At 43.1% G+C, this 16,490-nt stretch overlaps 1 protein-coding gene across 2 annotated transcripts in view; it reads right to left on the bottom strand.

Moving 5' to 3' along the window:
• The window catches only part of LOC135220891 (ubiquitin carboxyl-terminal hydrolase 24-like), a 394,433-nt gene that overhangs the window by 294,998 nt on the left and 82,945 nt on the right, over positions 1 to 16,490 (bottom strand). For both annotated transcript variants that reach the window (XM_064258501.1, XM_064258502.1), the window contains exon 7: positions 237 to 425. In XM_064258501.1, coding sequence (XP_064114571.1) covers positions 237 to 425 — 189 coding nt within the window. The remainder of the gene's footprint in view (positions 1 to 236; positions 426 to 16,490) is intronic.

Raw genomic sequence — 16,490 nt, 5'->3', positions numbered from 1 at the left:
AATAATAGAGTTATGGCACCATAACATAGCTAACAGAGGCACCATAAGGGTGCTTATGGTGCCGATAACCGGTTTTCGGCGCCATAAATTGCTGAGTTTTGGTTAATGGTGGTTTTCGCTTAACAGCACATCCCCAGGATCAGAAACCCCACCGATAACCTAACTATGGACTGCCGGTACAGTATTTAAAGTATGTGACAAGGAAAAAAACCTGACATATACAATACAAAACTTACCACTGTGTTCCCACTTCTCACGAATTTATGGTCATTCACATTCACGGCATAAAAATAATCCACAAAGCATGTGAATGCTGAACGAGTTATGGAGGTTGGATCAAGTCGTAGCAGTTTTTCACAGAACAAATCTCTCTGAGTGCTGAACTCAAGATCTCCCAAGCAACCACTGAACCATGTGAAGCAAGTCTGCCAAAAAAAATAAAAAAAAAGGAACCATTACAATTCCAGGATGCTCTTTGGCACTGAAAACTGGATGCAATTAAAACTGTCTGAAGGTATTAAGAGGCTATATTATCAAGCTTACATTTGAATTTAAATTCCCTAATGGCTTGAACTAACAGGAATAGAGATGGCAAGTATCACCTTCCTTTCTATACCAACATAACTGATGTATGAAAATCACCTTAAAATTTAGTGGGAGATATCTTGATTAACAGTATCCTTACCCTACAGTACTTGAGGAAAATAGGTGTAATCCATCAATTATGAGATAATAGTTTGAGTATCTAATTTTAAATGTTCTAGTAACATCTTAAAATATCAGTTTCACTTTCATACACCAAAATATAGTATAATACTAGTTATAAGCATTAAAGAGGCAAAATTTGCTGTTCATCATATGCTATAAGAAACTCATGAAAGACTAATATCTACCTTAAAAATACCAAAAATAAGTTTTAACAACACAAAGTATTCCCAGCATTTATTTTTTTTACTTGGATTTGACTAAATTTTCTTTAAACTGTAAATCAAGGATGGTAAAGATATCTTACATCATTTCACTGGCAATGACTACAGAACTGAAATGATGCTGTTATGACAAAGTACTGGCCTTGAAAACAGCCAGTTTCTGTCTTATAAAGCGACTATAATTGCTGACTTCACTAGATGGCTAACTTCAGTGCTGTTTGCAATATCATGCTATACAGTAGATATTTCAAGTTTGCTTTACAGACTTCCTTATTCTATTTGTCAAGTTGTCCTCCATAACATAATCTTAAGTTCAAATTTTATTATGAAAGTTAGTTCATATTTTTAAAATAAAATAAGGTTTTACATATACTGACCCAGTAAACACATAGCTAAGAGGTTCGCTCACTTACCAGTTAATTTTGGAATTTGAGTCACATTAATTTGTTTTGGGTAAGTGACAAGGCCCCAACCACTTTTGGAGTGCATCGAACTCAATTTATTCATGCCCTTGTGTCCATGCCCGAGGAGGAGGGTGGGCTCTGATCATGTAATAACTGGGCAAGTACAGGCAGTCCGCCACTTATCGACGGTCTTGGTTAATGGCGATCCGGTTTTACGGGGCTTGTCTAACACCATAAAAATACCAAATTTGTAACTAATTTGTATTTTTCATAACTAACAAACCTGAGGTCTTAACATTAGGATTTACTAGCGCCAAGCTGGAAACCGGTAGAATTAAAATTACACTTGTGAGATTCAGGGACTATTGGCATCTATACCAGGTCACGGGGCATGTATACCCAGAATGCCCACGGCGACCTGTGACCCATCAGTTATATTTCTAACCCAGTTTAGACTGCTAGAGGGGTGGTTCGAGGTGGGCCTTTACCTGTTAAGACCTCAGGTTTGTTAGTTATGAAAAATACAAATTAGTTACAAATTTGGTAGTATTTGTTCATATACAGAACAAACCTTCGGTCTTAACATAAGGATAGAGGTAAGTCTCTACAACTGACTGGGAGTTTGCCACCTTATCCATTTCCGAATATATTAGGGAAATTCTAAGAGAATGGACAATGAACCTAGAACCAAAGATATAAGCGAATCTATTGGTTTCCCTCACTGGGTGTTGATACCATTCTATGGTTTACTCTTGTCCCTTGTAACTGGATCCGCCCTCACCCCTCTCTTCCTTATTATCTAGAGGGGTGTGTTGCTACTGAAAAGTATATCATAACCTAAGATAGCTTCACAGTATGGCTGACCACCTCACCTGCATCGAGTCCGTTCTAGCATATGACGGTACCCTCCTTCATATTGCCCGTAGTTAAAGGAGTAGGAAGAAAGTAGTAAAGAAAAATGACCAGTCATCCCATTCATTCTACTTTCATACCTTCATTTTAGACTAGACGCAAACTGACCCGCTAGGGGTACTGGGTGAGCTATATCACTTGTTGGGCTGCCACCACTGGACCCAAGGAAAAAGTGTCCAAGGATCTATGGGCAACGTCTTTTAAATAAAATGAGGTGAAAGTTGTTTGGCGTTTCCACACACCAGCTTTCAGAATTCTCTCCACAGACATGTTCTTCTTAAATGCCAGAGAAGCACTCAAGCCCCTGATGTCATGAGCTCTAGCTCCCACCTGGCTATTTGACCCCCAGTCTTCTGTCATATAAGCATTTCTGATTGTCTCCCTTAGCCAAAACGATATTGTATTCCTGGACACTTCCTTCTTGTTCCGTCCTGTACTTACGAACAACCTCTGGCACCCCGGCCTGAGGGGCTTTGTTCTTCTTAAGTGCTCCCCTAGTGACCTGACGGGGCACAGAGGCATCTCATCTTTGTCATTGTCTACAAAGTCTGCCAAGGAAGGTATGGCAAAGGAGTTGAATCTGCCGTCCACTATTGTTGGGTTTTGGGTCTTGGCCACGAATTCTGGAACAAACTCAAATACCATTGACCTCCAACCTCTCGAGTGCTTTATGAGATATGACAGGCCATGTAGCTCCCCCACCCTTTTGGTTGAAGCCAGGGCCAATAAGAAGACTGTCTTCAGGGTCAGGCTCCTATCCGTGGACTGCCTTAGTGGTTCGTAGGGGGGTTTTGTCAGACTACTCAGTACCATGGTCAGATCCCAATCTGGGGCTTTTAGTTCCTTTGGTGGACATGACTGTTCAAAGCTCCTCATCAGCATGGCCAACTCCCATGAAGACGAAATGTCCACCCCTTTCATTCGTAAGACTAAGGCTAGAGCAGCCCTGTACCCCTTCACTACAGATACAGACATATGCTTTTCTGTTCTGAGATATATCAGAAAGTCTGCTAACTGCTGAATAGTGGTACCGAGTGGAGACAAGTTCCCTCTACGACACCAATCACAGTATGCTGACCACTTTCTTTGGTATACTGTCGCAGATGATTTTCTGATATTTCCTGCCATCTGAGTTGCTGCTTTCTGCAAAAACCCTCTCGCTCGGAGGAGATACTTGGCAGTCTCCACCCGTGAAGCGATAGGGACTTCACAGACTGGTGGTACCTCTCCATGTGCGGCTGACACAGTAGGTTGCTCCATGGGGGTAACTCTCTCGGCACATCTATTAGGAGTTCCAGTAGGTCTGGAAACCACTCTGCCTTCGGCCATAACGGAGCTACCAGGGTCATCTTGAGGTTCTGAGACCGCATTACCCTGTTCAGAACCAGACGGATTAGACAAAATGGAGGAAATGCGTACACATCCAGATTGTCCCAAGGGTGTTGTAGCGCATCTTCTGCTACTGCCTCTGCGTCTGGAACTACTGAACAATACACTTCCAACTTTTTGTTGTACCTGGTTGCGAATAGGTCTATGATCGGTCCTTCCCAGAACATGAGCCTCCTGTCCACTACCTGTTGGTGCAAGGACCACTCCGTTCCCAGAATCTGATCCCTTGTCGGCCACTATGTTTCTTTTTCCCGGAATATACCTGGCCCTGATGTCTACCAGGTTCTCTACAGCCCACTGATGAAGTTGAACTGTCATCACGTGTAAGTGCCGAGAAACTAGGCCTCCTTGTTTGTTTATATAAGCTATTACTGTGGTGTTGTCTGACATCAATACCACTGAGTGTCCCTTTACTCTCTCCCTGAATTCCTGTAGAACTAGAAATGCTGCTTTTAACTCCAGCACGTTTATATGGAGTTCTCTGTCCTTGCAACTCCATTTTGCTGACACCATCAACTCCTCCATATGGGCTCCCCAGCCTTCTAGTGACGCATCCGAGAACAGCAAGAGGTCCGGAGAGGATTGTTGAAGGGGGACACCCACTGTCAGATTGTCGTCGTTCACCCACCACAGCAAGTCTTTCCTCACTTCTGCTGACAAGGGAATTCGCTCGTACGGGTGATCTACTATTGGTGACCAAAACTCCTTCATCCTCCATTGTAGAGACCAAAGGTGTAGCCTTCCTTGTGGTACTAGCTTCTCCAGGGAGGTTAGGATTCCCAGTACCACCTGCCACTGCCTTGCTGGCTGTGTTTGTTTTCCCAGAAAGGCATTCACCACTTGTTTGCATTTCTCTATTCTTTGGTCTGTCGGGAATACTTTGGCTTCTGTTGTGTCTATAACCATTCCCAGATACTCCAAACGTTGACTTGGATCCAACTGCGACTTCTCATGATTTATCACAATACCTAGGCTGTGACAAAGCTGCAGGAGGGTCGCCCTGTCCCTGAGTAATTTATCTCTGGACTTTGCTATCACCAGCCAATTGTCCAGATATCTTATTAGCCTAATCCCCTGAGCATGCGCCCACGTCGACACGAGAATGAACACTTGTAAAAACTTGAGGAGACGTTGTCAATCCGAAGCACAGTACCTTGAATTCGAAAGCTTTCTCTGCAAGACTGAAGCCGAGAAATTTCCTTGAAGACTGATGGACTGGTATCTGAAAGTATGCGTCCTTCAGATCGACTGTCAGCATAAAGTCCCTGATCCTGACTGCTTGTAGAACCGTTTTTGGAGTTTCCATTTGAAACTGGTTTTCCTTATAAACAGATTCAGAGTTGACAGGTCTATTACTGTCCTCCACTCCCCGTTGGCTTTGGGTACCAGGAAAATCCTGCTGTAGAAGCCTTTCGACGGACTGCATACTTGTTCCACAGCTCCTTTTTCCGTCATCTTCTTCACTTCGTCTTGCAGAATAATGGCCTTCTGAGATTCGTGAGCATAAGCGAAGTGGGGTAATGGCTGTTCTGTCAGGGGCGGGGTTACCTTGAACGGAATCAAATACCCGATCCTGAGAACATCCACCACCCACTGCTCTGGCCCCAGTTCCTGCCACACCTTCCAGTGATTTGCCAGGCAACCCCCCACTGGTGTGGCCGAGTGATGAGAGGCGCCCATCCTATCTTCTTGAGCCTCTCCCTCTTCCCCTATTGCCCCTTCCTCTGTTGTTTCTATTGTGAAAGGGCCGATGAGTTAGCCTCTTTGGGGAAGAGGGGTCTTGTGGCTCTATTAGGGATGTTATGTCTCACTGTCTTCTACCGAGATATTTGCTGTTGTCTCCCCTCCAAAGGAGTAGCTTGACTGTTAGACGTTTTCCTAACTGCCTGCTGCACCAACCTATCGTTAGTGTCCATCCTTCTTCTATCTATCGCCTCTTCCAGTATAACCTCTGGCAACAGCAGTTGCGACTCCAAGATATCCCCATTCCTCATCGCTAACAGGGAATCCAAATCCACAGTGCGGCTTAGTCTAGCCAACGCTGCATCTCTACTCATTAGCAGGATATTTGCCCAAACATTGGCACTTAAGTTTGTCAGGTACGCAATCGCCTTGGAACCTTACTGTAGTAATCTAATGAACAATGATTCATCCACTACCTTTCTTGTCACTTCCGAGGACGCAATCTTCGCCACTGCTGTTAACCAAAGATCTAACCAAGAAGCAGTCTGAAAGACAGAAGAAGCTGTTGCTTCTAACGTAGCAGCCTCTTGGTACGTCATCGAAGGGCACTCCATTTTATCCTGATCCAAGGTTAATCCAGGCCTTAATCTTACAACATTAGGGTTCACTTGTCTAGACAGCAAAGGGACCTTCGGTGTCGTATAATATTTCCTTTGCTTCATCATTGGAGGAGGAGTAAATTTAAATGATCTATTAGATCTTAAGGAATTATCCCTTCCTCCAATCTTTGCGTTTACATGTTGTAAGACAGAATCCGCATGACTCGAACAAGGCAATTCATACGACACCTTGGTTCCCCTTTTTAATCCAAATACCATGTCAATTCCAGGAGGAAGCATACTGGCCGGTGTTTCTGTCTTCTCCGAAAGGTTATTGAATTGACGAATCAAATCAATCACCTCTGCATACGAGGCCAGAAACTCTTGGTTTTCTCCTTCCTCCGGCTCTAACGTACTGTTCTCCGTCACAGGGGATGTTGTCTCACCCCTATCTTCTGACAAACGGCCCGGAATTCCACGGCCACCTGCCCCTACGGCCGCGGTCTCTTTGATCTTTGCTGGCCGCCGTTGGCTCGATCCCGAATAGTCAGCAGGGGAACGAGAACGCCTCACTCTTTCTCTGCTCACGGATCTAGAGCGAGAATCTCGTCTAGATCTCCAAGATAAAGGTTCCCTTGAAACAGATATAACTTCGTCTCTATTAGTATTGGTATCGTTTTTGAGCGTCGGAGAACTTGGCCTCGACCTTTCATCCAGACGGACACTGCCTTTCACGAACGTATCTGACGAGGTTCCCAACTCCCTATTTTTCGTACTTTTAATAGGAGCCTTATGATCCTTTGTGCGTATTTTGTATGGCTTTACGGGCGAAATTGGGACCTGCATTCTATCCTCTGCTGCACCTTTCGCCGCCAACGTCGATTTTACCAGTGGTATCGTAGTCTTTGTAATCCGAACTGGCAACTCCACATCGGCCGCTAGTCCGTCGGCTGTCGCCTCTCTCGCTTGTTCAGATTTTTGCAAAGGGCTTCGTCTGCTAGCTTTGTGCTTACTAGCTGACTTCCCAACCTTCCTGCTGACTGGGATACGAAAGTCCTGGTCTGAAGATGAAGAAGAATTCACTCTTCTCCTCTTAGCCTGAGGATCAGTCGCGAAATCCCGAATCCTCCAACGCTTGACTGGCGCTCGCCGTGACGTCATCGGACTTAGCGATGACGCCGAACTAGAGGAAGAAGACGAAGAAGGCGAATCACAGGTTTTCTTTTTGTCTCTCTTATCCATTCTCTTCTCTATATCCTGTAATTTCTGCATTACAGTTTGTATTGCCGAGTCAGAAGGTGTATTTGAGCATGGGTGCAGCGAAATAAGCCGAGAAGCAGTCTGTGATGTCACCGCGCCTGCCATATCTGTGTGTGACGTATGTTGTGACGTCACCAATCTCGTAGGGAGAGACTGTGCGGCTTCTGCTGGCAACCGCATGTTTGCTGCCAAACTACCTCCCACTTTCTGCATCGCTGTAAACATCGAATTTGATGGCGTAGCCGCAGCATTATTTCCCATAAATTGCAAGCCAGGGGGAAGAGGAACATTCAGCGCTGCCGGACCCTGCTGGAACCGTGACGCCATATAATGCGCAAGCAAACCATCCAAGGTTGGTACGCCTGGTAGGCCTAACGCTGACCATGTACCGTCCAACCTATGCGCTTCGGGAGCCAGCGTCTGGAACAAAGATGGCGATGCTCCCCCTCTACCTGCTGGGAACAAAGGAGCGTGCATATTATGCATAAAATTACCCAAGACCCCTCCTGACGTTTCCAATAATGAATCGCTAGGAGAAACCGAAGGGGTATGAGACAAATCAAAAGCAGGTGGAGAAACATATGGAGCAGCCTGGTTTATTGCCGATACAAAAGAAGCCGGTAAGGTTTGGTCATCCAAAGATGGCGTCACCACCTTCCTTTTGTATTGGCCTTTCTCATAGAACTTTTTCCACTGTTCCACCGACCAACCGCGACAAACAGAACATGGATTAGTAATCGTACATACGTTTTCCTTGCACCTACTACACGTTGGATGAGGATCCGTCGACACCGAAGTTAGAAATCTAGAACATGGAAAGCCACTAACTCCTGGGCATTTCCTTTGTCTCCTCTTCGAAACTGCAGACGATCCCGATGTTGAGGCAAAAATCTCCATCATACCACTTATACACTCTTACCGATCACACTCGGAGAAAGAAAAAGTAATAAGAAATGAAAAATGAAATGGATAAAAAACGGGCAAACTGAAAACCGGCTTTAAATCAGATAGACAGTAAACACGTCTTATCTTAAAGGCGGTAGGAAAAAAACTGATGGGTCACAGGTCGCCGTGGGCATTCTGGGTATACATGCCTCATGACCTGGTATAGATGCCAATAGCCCCTGGATCTCACAAGTGTAATTTTAACCCTACCGGTTTCCAGCTTGGCGCTAGTAAATCCTAATGTTAAGACTGAAGGTTTGTTCCGTATATGAACAATCAGCGATTTATGGATCATAAGGGCAGAGTTTCAGTTATTGGCGCCATAAGGTGCTGATAATAGAGTTATGGTGCCATAATATGCCTAACAGAGGGTCCATTACCCGGTTTTTTGCGCCATTAACCGAAACTTGGCGCCATAAGTGCCATAAATTTCCCGGTTTCCATTAATGGTGGTTTTCACTTATCAGCACCACCAAAAACAGAACCCCTGCCCATAACCGGGGAACCCCTATATATATATACATTTAAAGCCTTATGTATTTTATTATAAAAACTGTAATTTTTATATGAGTAACTTACCCCGTAATTACATAGCCGATTCCCAGTGACAGGAGGTGGGATGCATGGACATAACTACCCCAAAACATTAGGAATTGTTATGAATTTGAGGATAGAAAATGTTTGCTAATACTCATACAAAGTTTGTTGTTTCCTTACCTGATAAGAGAGACGCTGCAGGTAAATACTGCCTCTGGTTGGGCACTCACCTTATCATGTAGAGGCATGGTGGTATGGCTGAGAAGGCCCTACTTGTTCTTTTGTGGGGACTTTGCAACAAAGGACGATTCCGCAACTAGCAAAGAACACAAGTTGCCCCTGCCCAGGGCACAGTGCCACAAAATCAACCAGATTAAAGATTCTATTGCCTATAATCAAAAGATGTATAAAAACACCATTACCCAACCATTAACAGCAAAAAACTGGAGGGTACTCCAAGTACCTAGTACTTCCAGGCTCCCCTACAACTCAACACCCTATGTCAAGTCAAAAAGAAAAATAGGAAGGGAGAATTGCTCCCTCCACTTCCTCCCCCACCACCACGCCAGCCACAGTAAAAGGACCCAAGGTACTGTACTTATCATAAACCGTCTCTATATCAAATAGGTAATGTGAAACGAAAACTGATTTACTCATCTCCCACAAAGGAATGAGCTTCCAAGAAGAGAGGGGCATTCATCAAGAGTGGCCATAATGGTTTTTAACCGAACACCATAGACTGTTTGAAGGTCCAAGAATTCCCTCTGTTCTGTGAAAGTAAAGTTTAAGAGCCCTCACAGGACATAAGGTTCTTTCCTCTTCTTCTGGGCCCAAAATATTGGTCAGGCTTTTGATGTTAAAAGAATGAGGCCATGGATGAGAGGGTATAATGCAACATTCTTCACTAAGAATCCTAGGGAAAATGAGCAGACTGCATTCCCCAGGAAAAACCAACTTTCTTGTCCAAAGCATGGATTTCACCAACCCATTTTGCTGTTGGCAATGCAACTAGAAAAAGTCTTTCTGGTTGATTCTCTTTAGGAAATTGAATGCATGGGCTAGAACTGAGGACCTGATAACCATTTAAGGACTACATCTAAGTTCCAAGACACCCCAGAAGTTTGTTTCTGTTTGGTGGTATCGGAGGATCTCATAAGATCCAATAAATCTTGGTTAGATGACAAATCCATTCCTCTGTGTCTGAATACCAAGCTTAGCATGGCCCTGTATCCTTTAATATTGAAGTGGATAAACTTCTTCTAGACTTTCTTAGGTATAGCAGAAAATCTGCTATCTCTGCTATAGAGGTATTAGTAGAGGAGATATTGTCTTTTACACCAGGAGCGAAAGATTGCCCACTTTGCCTGATAAACTGTCAGAAGATTGTCATCTGCACTTGGCAATAGCTTCTGAAGCTGATTTTGAAAAGCCCTTCTTACCGAGTAATTTCCTGGTTTCTGGAGGTGGTGAAAATGTTCAATACTGGTTTCCCCTATAGTTTCCAAAGATCTAAGCAGACCAGAGGCTCTTAAGTTCACTCTGTGGGTAGGAATTGTTTCTGGCGGGTTGATTTGTCTGCCAGATCATTCAGTTTTCCTTGGATAAATTGGTTTACTATGTACGTAATCTGGTGCAGTTCTGGGCTGCCCAGAGAAGAATGTTTTTAGCTATTTTGCACAGTGAGAAAGAGTGGATTCTCCTTGCATTTTGATGTGTGACAGGGCAGTCGTGCTGAGTGGACTGCCACTGTCTTGTCAAAAACCTCTTGGGGGAAGAATTAGATACCTAGACGTATTGTCATCAAGAAGTGAACTAAGTGGTACCTGGGAACAAGAATGCCCATGTAGGTGAGAGTTCTGATGGTTTTGGAAGAAGAAACCAGGAAGGTGAAAGATTATTGGAATTAGCAAAAGCTATGATGAGTCTTGAATACACAGTTTGAGAAAAGTCATCTGGTATCAAGCAAGAGTGGACAAAATGAGACACAAATTGACTATGTTTTGGTTAGGAAGGGAGACAAGAAAATCATTATACATTGTAAGGTTATTCCAAATGAATCTGTTGTAGCTCAGCATGAACTGGTAGTGGCAGATTTTAGGTTGAAAGCAGTAACAAAAAGAAAAGCCCCAACCAGGAATAGGAGAATTAAAACTTGGAAGCTGAAGGGGGAGAGGGTAAGAGAGTTCAGAATTAAAGTGAAAAGAGCCAGTGAGAGAAATGCAAGTGGAATGTCAGAATCACTGGAGGAGATATGGGATGATACAAAAGATTGTGGTACCAGCAGCAGCAGAGGTGTGTGGGTGGACAAGTGGCAAGCAGCAACAGGAAAAAGAAACATAGTGGTGGAATCAAGAGGTTCAAATAGATATGAAGGAAAAGAGTATAGCCAGAAAAGGGTGGTGGGAAGAAGATAACAACTATCAAACAAAAGAGGAGTATAGACAGACAACGAGGGAAACAAAGAGAGTGGTAGAAATTGCATAGGGAGATGCCAGGAGAGAATGGTATGAGATGACGGGAACACCTGAGGGAGAAAAGATAATCTAGAGAATTGCAGAAGTGAGAAGAAAAGACAGACAGGATGTAGGAGTAGTAGGAATTATCAAAGATGGAAATGGAAATATCTTAATTGAGGAAGAGGAAGTCAAAAGAAGATGGAAACTACCTTCGGTCTTAACAATAGGATAATTTCTAGCGCCGAGCTGGATCCGGTTAAAAAACAGATGAAAGCAAGGAATCTTGGGATATCTGGCAACGTATGCGTAGTTCGGGTTGGGAGTAGTACAAACCCTGGTGAATTGGTTTGCTATTGGACTGTCAAAATTTCTCTTTGGTTCCCTGTAAAATGGTTCTCCCATATATCATTGTACGTCACTCAGGGTCTGAGTAGTTAGACATCAATTTATCTAGCTTCTCAACAGGCTTCAGTCCTTCTCCAGAAAAAATTTCTTCTGAAAGCTGGACTGGTGGGTAGGTGTGATGGTAATTGCTTCCTAGCAGAGAAAGATAAAGGAAAGGAGAACGCATTTTCGAGAGGTTCGGCAGCAAGGAGGCGTTAGCGCAATGTGTTGGAGGTGCCTGTTATCATGATGGTTCTAGAATCGGCAGGAGTGTTGTGGATCTCGTCTGGACGTGAGAAACACAGCGATTTCTGATGCAATACCTCATCTAGATTCATCTATGAATTTCTAGAAATCTCGCGAGTCTGTGACGCTCACCGTAGGCTCCGCCCCCAGAATGCCGTATAAATACGACGAACGAACTTTGGAGAGATCGTAGAGAGAGATCACCAGTTAGTCACAGAGAGATATCCTCAGCAAGAGCCACAGATCAGATTATCAGTGAGAGATCAGCAGCAGTGATCGTCAGAGAGAGACTACAGACGAAGGAACCGACGAAGTGTCAATCAAAAGAAGAGTTGTTCGAGAGTTGGTTGGATATTGGTCTAGTCGTCTTCAGGAGTGGACGGCCGTGTTTTCTCGACGTCGAGCAGACTTCAGAGAAGAAAAGGTCCTCCTACAGGTTTTGGGGAGTTCCTGCCTTTCAAGTAGACTAGTTTCTGCAATACGGAGTCAAGAGGACAACTGCAATTGCCGCTCTACATTTATGAAGCCAGCGCGTCGAATTGCCAAATTGACTAGCAAGTATTTGAATTGCCTCACTGTTCTCCCAGTTCATGCAGTGTAAGATTTTGCCTTTTTATGTAAATAGGAGATACCATTCTGCATTTACCTATGTTAGTAAGCTTGTAAATAAACCTTTGTTGTGTTAGTGTTTCTTTCTATATTCGTATCCCCAGTTCCAACAGTTGGTGTTGATATATTTTTCTTTTATTATTTCATATCGAACCTGAAGCGGACCTCTCTCAAGAGGCCGTAACATTGTGTCGACCCTTTCCAGGATATTTCGACACCATAACATTGTCTCTGAGATTTCGAATCCGTAACATTGTGGCGACCTTGCTTAGGCTATCAACACTTTAACAGTTTGAAACAGGGAGGATATAGAAAGAATCAGAATGAGTGAGATGGTGAAAGAGTTTATTGAGTCGGGTAGGCTACTGGGTCTAGAGGGAATGATCTCCGTGAGTATGTTGAGAAGAAAGAAAGAAAAGTATGAGAGAGATGAAAGAGCGGCTGAGAGAGAAGTAATGAAAATGCAGCAAGAGAGAGAAGCAATGAAAATGCAGCAAGAGAGAGAGGAAATGAAAATGCAGCAAGAGAGAGAACCAATGAGAATGCAGCAAGAGTGAGAGATGTTGGTAATGCAGCAGGAAGAGAGAGAGAAAGAACGTATGCATGAGTTGGAAATAGCTCGGTTAAGGGAAAGTACTCGTAACAGTCGGACAGGAGAGAACGAAAACGGAGCTGATACTTTAGGTATGTGTGCAGTGCTAAAATTAGTACCAAAGTTTGATGAGGAAGATGTTACGACAAATTTCATGTGTTTTGAAAAGTTAATGGAACGAGTAGGTTCTCCTAAAGAAACGTGGACTTTATATTTGCAGTCAGTTTTGAGTGGTAAGGCGCTTACTGTGTATAGTTGCATGTCTAAGGAGGAATGTGATAATTATGATATCGTGAAAGAAACTGTTCTTAGCGCATAAAGGTTAGTACCGGAGGCGTACCGTAAGAAATTTAGAAATTTGAGGAAGGATGAAAATACTACATATGTAGAATACAGTAAGAAGTTAGAAAGGCTGTTTTTTGATTGGTTAACTTCCGCTAAGGTTGAGGATTTTGATAGTTTGAAGAACTTAGTGTTGTTAGAAAACTTCAAGGATAACATATCTCCTGAGATTAAACTTTATATAGAGGATAAGCGAGAAGTATCTCTTGCAGGAACAACTAGGCTAGCTGACGAATATAGTCTAACTCATAATTTGAGTGTTAGTAAGAAACGAAATGATCCTTCGTCTGGTAGAATACAAAGCAGTAAAGGTTTCAGTCCTAGTAATAGCAATGCGAGTAAAAGTGACTATTCCTGTTATACATGCGGAAAACCTGGTCATACGTCTAAGGTTTGTAAGAGCAAGATGGCATCTAGTGGCTCAGAATTAACTTGTTTCCGATGTAATGGGAAAGGGCATTTAGCGAGAAATTGTGCAACAGAAAGGAAGGACAGTAAGAAACCAGTATCGCTAGTTAACCTTTCGTCAAGTAGGAATGATGTGATGAGAGAAACTAGGAAAATATTTGGTGAATTTCTGTCGGAAGGCGTAGTTTCCTCTCTTGGAGGAGTAGATTCGAGAGAAGTGGTCTTGCTTCGAGACACAGGGGCCGCTGTATCACTGATAAGGAGTGAGTGTGTGCCGAACAAGGCAGAAATCAATAGGGAAGAGAAAGCCATGTTAGGTGGATTTCCTAACACTTGTGTTCTTTGTCCTTTGTTGAAGTTGAATTTAGAAAGTCAGGTAGTGTAAGGAGAAGTAAAACTTGCCGTTTTGGACAGTTTGCCCGTTGAAGGCATTGACATTATTGTCGGTAACGACTTAGCTTTATCCAAGAATGTGAATCCTGTTGTGAGGAATATTCCAGTGCCTGAAATGGTAGTAACTAGGTCGGGTTTAGATACAGACGTAGACTACGGTCATAATTTGTTCATGGATTCGAACAAGTGTGAGTTCGTGGATTCAAATGTGAGTGAGTTCGTGGATTTGAACGAGTGTGATAGAGGTAGCGAGGTTGATCTTGGCATGAGCATGGCTGAGAAACCTAACTCTATCATGGACAGTAATTGCCAAACAGAAGGCGTAGCTGTCGAGAGTAACGTAGTAAATGTACCTGTATCTAGTACTAGTTACGGTGATGAATTAGGCCCTAACATTTTGGATAAGGATGAGCTAGTCAAGTTGCAGAGAGAGGATGAGACACTAACCCGAATTTTTGAATGTGAGCTGGATGATGATCTCGATGATGTGTGTAAGGAAACTTTTTGTTTAAAGGTCGAAGTTTTGTGTCGTTATGTTCGACCGAAGTCTGGTAGTAAAGGGGAAGTCACAGAACAATTAGTAGTTCCTAGGAAGCTTCGTGAATTAATTTTGAAGTTAGCACATGATGAGCAAGGACATTTGGGAGTAAATAAAACTTTCAAGTGTATTAGTAGGGCGTACTTTTGGCCTAAGATGAAAAATGACGTGAAGAGGTATGCTTTAAGCTGTCTTGAATATCAAATTGCCGGGAAACCGATTCAAGTAATTTTCGGAGTTCCGTTGTGTAATATTCCTTCAGTAGGCGAATGTTTTGAGAATGTATTTATCAATATGGTCGGAACTTTGCCTAGAAGTAAGGGTAGAGATGATTGCATAACTAATCTTGAGTATTATAAAAACAATCTAAGAGATGTTTGGCAACTTGTGGAGGAGAACGGAAGCGCTTGGCACTTAGTGAAAGAAAACCCGAACGGAAGTCAAGGGGGAACTGAAGGAAACCATGATCTTAGAGCTAAAGAGAGAAGTATATGTGTAAGAGATAAAGTTTTAGTACTAGTCTCGAGAGAAAGTCCATTTTTACCTTATAAGTTCGAAGGTCCTTTTTCAGTGTTAGAGGAGAGGGGAAGTATACATTATAGAATTAATGTGGGTAAGAGCAGAGCAAAGTCAGTAAATGTAAATTTGCTTCAGGATTATAAACAACGCCCCGTGCCATGGCCTCCGCCCGTTTAACAGTGTTAGAGTGAGATTAGTTTTGAGAAAAAACACAAGAGGTGTTTTAGTATCTATAAGTTTTAATCAGAGTTCAGAAAACAGAAATAGTAAGAGAGAAGGATAATGTTATAGCAGATAGCCTCCCTAGAGTTTTCAGAATGAGTAGCCTAATAACCGTTTTCTGTTATCACACGAGTGAGTGTGTGAGTGAAGCGTGCGTGTTTGACTGGATTAAAGCTTTATGCAGAATTGTTCCCTGCTGTTTAATTCTTGCTTCTCTTTAACAAAAAATAAAATCAGTTGATTTCATTTTTTTCTCTTTTGGGGGGGCGTGTAATGGTAATTGCTTCCTAGCAGAGAAAGATAAAGGAAAGGAGAATGCATTTTCGAGAAGTTCGGCAGCAAGGAGGCGTTAGCGCAATGTGTTGGAGGTGCCTGTTATCATGATGATTCTAGAATTGGCAGGAGTGTTGTGGATCTCGTCGGGACGTGAGAAACACAGCGATTTCTGATGCAATACCTCATCTAGATTCATCTAAGATTTTCTAGAAATCTCGCGAGTCTGTGACGCTCGCCGCAGGCTCCGCCCCCAGAGTGCCGTATAAATACGACGAACGAACTTTGGAGAGAGAGATCGTAAGAGAGAGATCAACAGTTAGTCACAGAGAGATATCCTCAGTAAGAGCCACAGATCAGATTATCAGTGAGAGATCAGCAGCAGTGATCGTCAGAGAGAGACTACAGACGAAGGAACCGACGAAGTATTAATCAAAAGAAGAGTTGTTCGAGAGTTAGTTGGATATTTGTCTAGTCGTCTTCAGGAGTGGACGGCCGTGTTTTCTCGACGTCGAGCAGACTTCAGAGAAGAAAAGGACCTGCTACAGGTTTTGGGGAGTTCCTGCCTTTCAAGTAGACTAGTTTCTGCAATACGGAGTCAAGAGGACGACTGCAATTGCCGCTCTACATTTATGAAGCCAGCGCGTCGAATTGCCAAATTGACTAGCAAGTATTTGAATTGCCTCACTGTTCTCCCAGTTCATGCAGTGTAAGATTTTGCCTTTTTATGTAAATAGGAGATACCATTCTGCATTTACCTATGTTAGTAAGCTTGTAAATAAACCTTTGTTGTGTTAGTGTTTCTTTCTATATTCGTATCCCCAGTTTCAACTGTTGGTGTTGATATATT

This window comes from Macrobrachium nipponense, chromosome 2 (genome assembly GCF_015104395.2).
Source record: "Macrobrachium nipponense isolate FS-2020 chromosome 2, ASM1510439v2, whole genome shotgun sequence".
Taxonomy (NCBI): Eukaryota; Metazoa; Arthropoda; class Malacostraca; order Decapoda; family Palaemonidae; genus Macrobrachium; species Macrobrachium nipponense.
Note: the sequence above shows the minus strand (reverse complement) of the source record. Positions and strands in the feature narration are given on the sequence as shown.